The 10,227-nt window shown below is 42.0% G+C and overlaps 1 protein-coding gene across 1 annotated transcript in view; it reads left to right on the top strand.

Moving 5' to 3' along the window:
• Nucleotides 1-2,485: 2,485 nt before the first annotated feature.
• Nucleotides 2,486-10,227, top strand: part of wwc1 (WW and C2 domain containing 1) — a 40,555-nt gene continuing 32,813 nt past the window's right edge. Inside the window, 2 exon segments of the mRNA XM_069145281.1 lie at nt 2,486-3,219; nt 3,537-3,687. Of these exon segments, the coding sequence (XP_069001382.1) occupies nt 3,569-3,687 (119 nt within the window). The 5' untranslated portion in view covers nt 2,486-3,219; nt 3,537-3,568.

The following is a 10,227-nucleotide window of genomic DNA, read 5'->3' as shown; positions in this document are numbered from 1 at the left end:
TGGTGAGTAAAAGTATAATTTCCTAATGGAAGTAAGGTAAAATACATACAAAAAAAATGGTACTTTACCAAAATGATTAATAGACAAAATAATTCTTAGATAGACACGATGTTTTCTCATTGTCTTATGCCTTTAAAAGACTGTTTTAAATTCTCCTATTTTCCTCAGATCTCAGTGTAACTCTCCTGAGGCGTCGGTGGATTGGCTCACTGAGCAGCATGGGATCCCCTGACACTCCAGTCCTCCCAGTCTCTCCAGAGGGCTTTGACTGTTGCTGTAAAAGTACTACATTGAGCAGAGACAGCATCTTCCACGGCATGTTGCACAAAAAGTGAAGCCTCTAAAGAGATAATGAGGGAGAAGCAGTGCAAGCTGTCACTCGGTGACGTCAGAAAAACCTAATTAGTTCTTGTTCTTCTCCCCCAACTCCAATCGCCAGTTTAACTGGCATTCGGAGATTTAGACATTAATGTGACACAGGAAGGTTCCAGTTTTATTAAATGATGCAAGCAGAACTTTATTTAAATACAAATACTGCTGTTGACTTCTCGGTGCAGAATTCAGGCTCCTAGTAAAGTTGAATAAGAAAAGAGTGAAGCATCATAGATGTTTTATTGTAGAAAATAAATGACAGCAGCGTGCAATATTCTCCAAAAAAAAAGAGCCTAATCTATGGCTATCAACGATTCAGTATTTTGTAGTAACTAATAACATGCCCTGATCTATTAAATCTGTTATGTCATCATGTTTCTAGGTCTGTGTCTGCTCACTCTCCCACTTTTAGGGCTCAGGCGATGTGATCACGAATTTCCGACAGGACTTGAACGCATCAGAGGTATGCACATCGCCCAGACGTCACAGACACAAGAATGTATGAATATGAGCAGAAACACAAAAGGTGTGTGTATTTGTTTGAGATAAAATATGGGTCCAATTCAGGGTGTTGTTGACCGCACAGTCTTATGTGATGACGGAAACATGATGATTTATGCAGACTGAGATCAGGTGCTCCATCTAGACTCAAGTGTTGCACAGTTCCTCTGGCTTCACAGCTCAGCAAAACTCCACAAAATGTTGTCTTAAAAGGGAAATTGTAAAAATGTTATCAGTTGCCCCTAATTATTCATTTGCCTATACACACGACCACAAATCAATACGGAGAGCACTGTTTTTTTATTTTTTTTTATTTCAACCACTTCAAGCACTCGAAGAAATACATATTTACTTTGTTGGCATTTATTTATAAGGAAAATAAACATAGATCTGTTGGGACTCACCCCTCCAAGTTTCAACAAAACCCAACCGGTGGCAAGTGAGAATAAATTCTGTAAAACTGACCTGAAATCAGTAAAAAAAAGAAAGAGAGTCCATTCAGCAGTTCAGGACTTTGACCTCCAGAGGGGGCTGCGGTTTTACAAATTTGTTTACGAGCCAGTGAATACAAAACTGGAAAGCACTACCGATTGTTTATGAGAAATCAAACAAAGTGAATTAAATAGAAACCAGAACAGTAAAACTTTCAAAACTCCCCACTTATCACAAAATAAAGGTTACAATAACAATAAAAAATAACCAATAAAAGATGAATGACTAAGCACAAGTAGGCTACAAAACTGTGACTTTATTTTATTATTGTCATCAATAGGCAGAGTAACTACAGCCAATTAAAAGAGCCAAACACAATTCTAACCATTAATATACATAACATGTCACTTCTAAGATTTTATTTGATTCCTTTTTTTTAAATCATAGAAAACAACTATCTATAAAAAAATATATATATATATTTTTTTTTACATCATTTAAATATGTACAAAGCATTATATTTAACAGTATAGCTGCAGCGATGAGTTGATTTATTGGGTAGACAACTGAGAAAATAAATCTGCAACTTTTTGCAGCCTAATCATTTTAAGGCATTTCCCAAGCAAAATGTCAAATATTTGATGGATTTTAGATTTGAAAACCTGAAAGGTCTGGCTTTTACATCACAGGGGAAAAAAAAAAAAAAAAAATCACTCTGATGTGTTTTTTAGTTCCTTATTTTAGAGCAAACAGCTAATTGATTGAACAATTAATCAGAAGATACATTTGTGATGATTGTCTTTGTTAAAAAGATCATATCATATCATAGAAGAAATCATTCAACACGACGTTTCTCATAATAGGTCAATTAAATAAATAAAAAAAAAAAAGCAAGTTCATTACATTTTGAAACCCGTTTAATGACTTTCAATTCGATCAAAATCACACAGGCTATACAGATATTTAAAAAAAAATCAAATATGTTTGATAAGAGTCTCTCAGTTAGATGCACTGAATGTTCTTGTTCATATGTCACAGTTTACGAAAAGGCTCGTCGTGAATTCGCGTTTGACCGGAAGTCTTATTTTGTCGGCCGAATTTGTCAACAACTGTTTTATTTTGAAACCGGAAGCGGTGTCGGCGACCGTTATTAATCGTACGTGACTTGACAAGCGGTCGACAGAAGTCACCGGGACCGAGAGACTTTGCCGCCGCCGCCGCCGCTTCTCCTCTCCGGTCCGCGTTTGAACGGAGAATCGAAGAAGCCAACGGGAGAAGTTTAGTCGCGGATTTACCGGATGTTCACGGATTCGCTCGTTACTTTCTTCCCTTCGGCGTTTCACGGTGTTCGTCCACCTCCCTCCCCTCCACCACCACCACCACCTCCTCCAACCCTCTCCTCCCACCAACCCCCGCGGCCGGCGGCTAGCATCGGTTACCGCTGCTAAACATGGTGGCCTGTAGGCGAAAGGAGAAGAGTCGAGCCGAGTCTGGGGGGTTTTAGAGCTTCCTTTTTTTAATTTATTTATTTATTTTTTTACACACGGACACATTGAAGTCTTCGTTTCAGATTTATTTGGGAGGTTTGTGGACGAGGACGCGAGGAAGAGGACCACCACCACCAGCACCAGCACCACCAGCACCACCAGCAGCAGCATCGGATCCGTGGACTGTGGATAACCGTAGTTTCACCTCAGAAAGTTGTCACCAGCCCGCCTCAAAGTTTTTATTTTTAATTTTTTTGGGAGGGGGGGGGGAAGGAAAGTTGCAAAACATGCTGGAAAAACACGTCAAAATTGCACGTGCACGTTTAGTTTGACCACCTGCTGTGTCGATATCACGGATGGCGTGACGCTCACGGAGAGATGAATCGGTGCGCAAGTGCAGCCTGCTGGAGCTACTTTATCCTCTGAGGTAGTTTCTTTTTACACCCCCACCCCCTCCACCCCCCACCCCCCGCCCCCACCTCCTTCCTCCTCCTCCTCCTCCTGCCCTCCCACTTTGAGGTTTGATTCATCGCTAATCTGTGGATTATTATGGATTACTATTATGGCCTAATCCAAAACGCGCCCGACCGGGAATTTTAGGAATAACTTCTGCTTTTTGGTTGCTGGTGCTGCTCCTGCTGCTCCTCCTGCTGCTCCTGCTGCTCCTGCTGCTGCTGCTGCTGCTGCTGATGATGATGATGACAGAGAAAAGCGATGGTTTCCCTTCGTTATGATTTTGAGTAGAGAGGAGTTAATTACATGGAGACTCGCCTGACATGCCAAGGAAGGAGTTGCCACTACCTGAAGGTTGGGAGGAAGCCACAGACTTTGATGGCAAAGTTTACTACATCGACCACGTCAACCAGTGCACCAGCTGGATCGACCCCAGAGACAGGTAGGACACGTGGGGAGACAGGTGTTTGTTGACCTTTTTTTGACCTTTTGGCAGATTGTCCATCCACAGTCAAACCACATATCGAATATGGCGTGTGCATATCGGTGCAACGACTTGAATTCATGTCAGGTTATTTACAACATAATATGACAAATAATAATAATAATAATAATAATAATAAAAAATGTGTTGCAGCATTTGTTTTTACTGACATCAGGCATAATATTCTCAATTTCGAGCGAATTTGTGTGCCGTTTACATCTTTACTCGCCTCATTTTTCACTGCGCGCCCTGAGCGGTGCATTATTTTGAACCTACCGGAGATGTTGTCCCGTGTTGATGTTGCAAGTCAAGTCGCTCCTTTGTGATCGGCTGCCGGTCCGTAAATCCCAGTTAGCAGTCGAGATCGCGTCAAAAGAAGACGGAGAAGGAATAAATCAGCGCCTCCAAAGTGCGCGACCAAAAGGTCGTCAGTAAAAAACAAAAAAAACGAGCACATAAAAATAGAACAAAATGTACATACATGAAGTAACGTGTGCCAAAATATAACAGTCAAGTGTTCGTAATGGTACAAGGTGACTCGGACACCATAGTGAAATAGAAACCTGCATGTGCAATGGGATGTCAACATTTTGTTGTTTTGGTCCAAATTCTTGGGAAAAAAAAAACCTTTTTTTTTTGTCTTAAAGTAGTTATTGGAGTTAAGTCTGCAGAATGCCTGGAAAGGAAACCAATGGCTGCCCTGAAGTGTCACACACACACCACGGTCAAATGAATGGAAGTCAATACCTGGACAGTTCAACCTCATCGCAAACAAATGATGGCAGCCAATGGCGACCTGACTCCTGAATGGAAGTCAATCGCTGCCTGGAAGTTTCAACATCCCAGTCATCAATTTTCTACATTTTTCATGCTTTCTCTCTCGACTTTCCCCGGTACTTTTGAGGTGGAGAAGGAAAACGATCTGCCGAAAGTCCACTTAGCTCGTCCGGAGCTTTCAATCATTCTTTAATTTTTACTTCAAGGACCCAATTTAAGGAAATTATTTTTGTTTTTTTGCTGTTCGGATGCTTTCGCTTAAAAGCGCTGCGCCCTGAGAGAGTTTGAGCTGGCAGAATATCTGTCATTTAAATACCTTCCCGGTTGGTCGGGCGGCGCGTTGTATATTTTGTGGGAAAAGGCGATATCTCGGTCACTAGGAAGGAAGTGTAACGCATTTTTTTTTAAAAACATTTTTAGAAAGCAGAAGGCTTCATTTTGATTTGAGTTATTTCCTTTCTTCACTCCGTTGCTCCCATCCTGCTCATTTACATTCCTGTAATTAGAAATCAGGTCTGGAGATGTGAGTTACCTTTTTTTTTTTTCTTTTTTTCTTTCCTCTTTCCTCTCTTACAGAAATCCATCAGTGTAATAGGCTTAACGTGCCGAGCATGACACAGCCCCGCTTGTACAGAACAACACGGTGCAGAGGGGAGGGCAGATTTTCATGGGGACTCGTTTTTCATCTTTACCGGTTACTTAAGACCCCTCGGACTTTGACACCAAATCCCTTTAATGGCTTATGTCTGGAATTCTTAAATCTTACAGTTTTTTTTTTTTCCTTCTCTCCCGTTTGATGGTTTATTGTGAGAGAGGGAAAAAAAACAAAACACAGATTCTTTTCTTATTGCGTTAGGCTGAATTTGCCTGCAGCATTTTTTAAATGCGTTTTAACTTGTGGTCGATGATGTCGTCCAGCTAACACGACACACAGACAATAGTTAAATGGCATTATTATCAACAGTAGCGCTTTCATAGGAAATGGACTTGGACATGTTCTTTACTGACTTTACTTTTACTTTTTGAAAAAAAAAAAAAAAAAGATTTATCCCTGCACCAATTTTTTTAAGGGGGTTAATAACTTTGGGAAAACTGTTTTTGTTTTTTTGTGGTTTTATTTATTTATGTAATGTAATTGCCTAGATTTGTGCACATGATAAAGAAACCTATTTACAATTTTATTTTTCAAACCCTCCGGCAGGTTGTGGGGCTCAGAGGGGTTCATCCAATATTTGCGGGAAAATTCCCATGATTCCTCTGCAATAAAGTCACTCAACAGAAGCTCGGCTGAAGGCATTACGTAAAGGAAACGCTCTTTTGTCAACAACAATAACTCCTCATTTACAGTCACCACCAAGACCCTTCAACCTCTCCTCATCATCAGACATGCAGGTAGACTGGGGGAGGAAAAAAAAAACACAAACTAAACCGACGGGGGTTTGTGGGAAATGTGGTCTTATGAAGAGCGTGAAGCGACCAAATTTAATGAAATTTTACATAAGTTTTAGACAAGAATTTTGAGTTTGACTGACTGGCAAATAAATGTGGAGTTTATCCTGCAAACAAACACGTCTTGTTCAATACAGTCCAAGATTTGGTTGCAGCCTTCCGGTTATTTGGGCTGTTGGGGGCGACCACGCACACGCACACGCGCACACACACACACACACACACACACACACACACACACACACACACACACACACACACACGCACACACACACACACGGTCGTTGGTGTAGTTCCAGTCTAAAAGATGGCAGGTGGATTGTAGACTCGCTCCTCTGAGCGAAGCCCCTCCGGTCGCTTTGCACTTCAGACTTCTCGAAAGGCGCAGGGGAGGGAAGGGGGGGAAAAAAAACCTTCGCAAACAAAGTCCCGAACAAAACAACACACACGCACACATTCCTGAAACACACGACGTGAAGGACCGAGCAGACTCGCCAACCAAAGGCCCGATTCATCTGAAATCCCTTTCACTGCCTGCCAAGGTGCACCGGGTCAAAGTGCAGCGTGAGGCCCTGCAAACTGTTAACTGGGATGTGAACAGAGGCTGCTGCCGCCGCATCGCTGTTTTTAATACATAACCGAACCTTTACTCATCCGCAGCAGCTCACCAAGCAGCATTAAGTTCTTGTTCATGCAGTGAAATAGATTCGTTCACATTACGTCTGCTCTGATTCCTATTCGTAACCTTTAACCCCCTACTCCTCCCCCCCCATAACTCCATATCGCAGTCTTTCTTCTTTAGCTGCAGGTGAGCGTTTTTCAGGACTGTTATTAGGACCTTTTTTAAAAAAAAAAAAAAAAAAAAGTTGTATTATTATTTCATCCATTCATACGACTTTGCTTTTTAAGTCATTTTGGTTTTATTGTGTTTTTCCCTCTAAAGCGCTGTCGCTCATTTTGTTTGATTGCGTGAGCAGGAGACGAACGAAGTATCTATCCATCTATGATGTGTTTCTGATCAGGTTTTTCCACCAAAAAAAAAAAAAAAAAAAGTTAATTTATCTAATTGAAATGACATCTTGCTCCCTTATTGTGAATTACAGACTATTATGTTTTTGTTTTTTTTCCCACAAATCTCAGTGAAACCTGTTGCTGCACCTGCTCGTGTTGTGGTGCAGCATCTCTTAGCACCATCAGTGAAATCCCTGGAAGGCACAGCGTTTCTTCGTTTATGAATTATAGATGCTCAAGAACATTACAGGGCCGTCCTGAAATTTTTGGGGTATAAACCACCAAAATGACCTCTTTTTCCTTCGCCCTCAAACTTCACGGCGGATCGAAATAAAACCAGTGAGAATTTCAGGAATTCATTAATCAGATTAAGAGATTTCTCAAGAATTTTGTTTAATTTTTATTATAGCTGCAGCCTTCTTTCTGTCTCATCACGAAGTAACTTTCCGTTCAGTTACTTTACTGCTTTTAAACGAGCGAAGCACCCGGAGCGATGACACTACGCTCTGATCGGCCGGTCGACCTGTCGCTCGGTCACAGTCGCAAACATTCGTTGGCATTTCCGGTGACTTCTCTGGCCGGGCAAGAACGGGAAGTACAGATGGTTCAGATTGCTGAAATATTTCCTGCCGTCAAACTGTACTTAGTGGAACAATGAGCGCTGTTGACGAGGCAAACGTGTTCGACCGGTTATTAGTCATAACAGGTGGAGGGAAAGCACACAGGAATGTCGGGACTTCACCGTCACCGCATGTGTTTTTTTGGTTCTTCGGGGATCATCGTTCGCGGTTTAATGACTTCCCAGATGACACGTCAGCTGATCTCTTAAGCCGTTCGCTTTAGATTCAAGTTAGAGATCGACCTCTCCCGCGGGAGGGAGAAGGAAAAAAACAACACAAAAAAAATGTGTGAGGAAACGTAAAAGAAATTCAAGGGACGAGACGGTTTTGAAATCCGCTCGCTGCGGTCATGTGAACACCCGTCCATTAAGAGTCCGGCGTTTCAGGAATGAAGACGGACCGCTAACCTCGTTCCGAACACCGGCGGCTCTGCGTGCGTGTTTTGTCTTTTAAACTCAGCATTTGGAGGAAGTGCGACCGCTAATATCTAATTTACCTGCGGGATTTCTTTTATGAAGACCCGCTTTTTGCCCATTAAAAAAAAAAAAAAAAAAAAAAAAAAATCTTCAGAACAAAATATCTGCTCTGCGCTATAAAAAAAAAAGAAAAAGAAAAGACAGAAAGAAAAGGAGCTCCTTTTTAATTCACGATTGCAAAGTTAAAGGACTAAAATGACAAAAAACTAAAAAAAAAAAAAATGGGACAAAACAAGGATAAAAAGTCAAATCTGAGGATGTTTCCTGGGGAAAAGAAAAAGAAAAAGAAAACGCGCCTATAAAGCGCTTATAAATTCTCCCAGGTGCGATCTCAACCGTCCAACCTCGCGGCGGCGCATCGAACGCGTGACGTCGGGTGAAAGGAATGTTATCTGCCAGATAACACGCTGTCGTCGGGTACGAGGAGGGTAATGTGCAGAAAAGGCTGAGGCAGGTTGTCTTTTTATTCAAAGTTTATGATAAATTCCTCTTTTTTTTTTAAATTCGGAGGCCTTGTCAGTTTCAGCCTTTCCGGACGACGGCGGCGGCGAGAGGGCAGCGGGGGGGGGGGGGGGGCTTTTTGCGTACATGCGATTGTTTTTTTTTACCGTTTGGACCTTGAGCGGGCACGGACGTTCATTTTTCCAAGCCTCGTAACTCCGCCCGAGGAATTTATACGCTCTGAATGAACGTTCCCCCGCGTCGCCGTCTGACTCACCGTTCAGCTATGCAGCTCGCCTCCCTGGGTGTTTGCACTCGGCCGCACGCTTTGTCAGTTTGCATCAGAGCGCCGGGGCTGTTTACCTCGGTATGTGAAACCTTGGAGGGGGGTGGGGGGGAGGGAGGGGGGGGGGGTTGTTGAGACTCCACTTGGACTGGTATCAGCTTTTCAAAAGGCCGATAATGACACCGCTCTTCATATCTGGGATGCAAATTAAAGACGCCAAAAACAACAACAACAACAACATCACATCAAATTCTGTTTTGTTTTCCTGCTCGGCCACAAGCGGCTTTTCGCGTGGCGCTGAAACTCTCCGTCCAATCGCGTGCTTATTCCATCGGCGGGTCGAGCAGATATTTGTTTTTTTTGCGGGGTTAAGCGGTTCCACGAGGCCGCGTTCATCCACAGCGGGACGAGACGAATCCTCGCCGCGTCCTTTTTCATTTTAAAATCCACAACCGCCTCATAAATGTGGCTCCGGACAAGATAGAAAACTAAATGAAAAACGCTGTTGAGCCAAAACAACAACAACAACGCGTTCTACGCGAGCGGTAAATCACTGCTCGTGGAAAAAGTCATTGGGTTTGGACGCTGGAAGAGAAGTCGACCACCTGATGACAGTTTTAACTCCCGAGCGCTGCTGAGGTGGATCTTTTCACCGGTAACAGTCGACTAACCCGCAGACAAATTAACCCGAAACCTAAAGACAAGCGTATTTGTAGTTAGTAACACTGACTGATGTCATTGTACATAAATGCAGCGCGATCATGTTTTTTTTTTTTTAAATTTAAAAAAAAAATCAGGCAGCAAGAGGCTCATTTTGTGGTCCGTGACTTCCGATTAAACATCCTGATTTTGGATATTTAACGCCACAGCCGACAAACTGTCTCCTCTTCTTCTTCCTCTAAGGGTGTCGATGTGTGATTCAACTATGATTAGGCTTAAACCGTAATAGCATATTAATTCATTTAAAATTGATATTTTCAGTTCTTATCAGTTTGTAGTCTTGTAAAAATACAATTGCTGGATTTAGCAAAACAATAAATCGCCAACAATTCTTTACCTTTTTTTAAATTTTTTTTTTTTTTTTTTTTATAGTTTCTCGTTTATCAAGCAAACTGTGTTTCATGAGTGGAAACTGAATATCTCCGTTTGTTGACAGATTCAGTGACTAAAAGATGTCGCAACGGGCAATTACGATGGAAGTTTAAAACTTGAATCACATCGATAAAGAGATTGATCAACAAGAGATTAAAAGAAGTGCCAAAACCAAAAATAAATAATAATGTAGGATGTTCGGTTTACAGCTGATGTATTTGTTTACTGTTACTGGTGGTGTTTTTTTTTTGTTTTTTTTGTCCCACATTATCTGCTCCCGCAGCCGCCGCAGGCACTTTGAGCACTAACGCGGTGAAGCATGTGAGAAGCACTACAAGTGGCTATT

This window comes from Embiotoca jacksoni, unplaced genomic scaffold, assembly GCF_022577435.1.
Source record: "Embiotoca jacksoni isolate LCO1_2020_lvr unplaced genomic scaffold, fEmbJac1.0.p SCAF_120, whole genome shotgun sequence".
NCBI lineage: Eukaryota > Metazoa > Chordata > Actinopteri > Embiotocidae > Embiotoca > Embiotoca jacksoni.
Note: the sequence above shows the minus strand (reverse complement) of the source record. Positions and strands in the feature narration are given on the sequence as shown.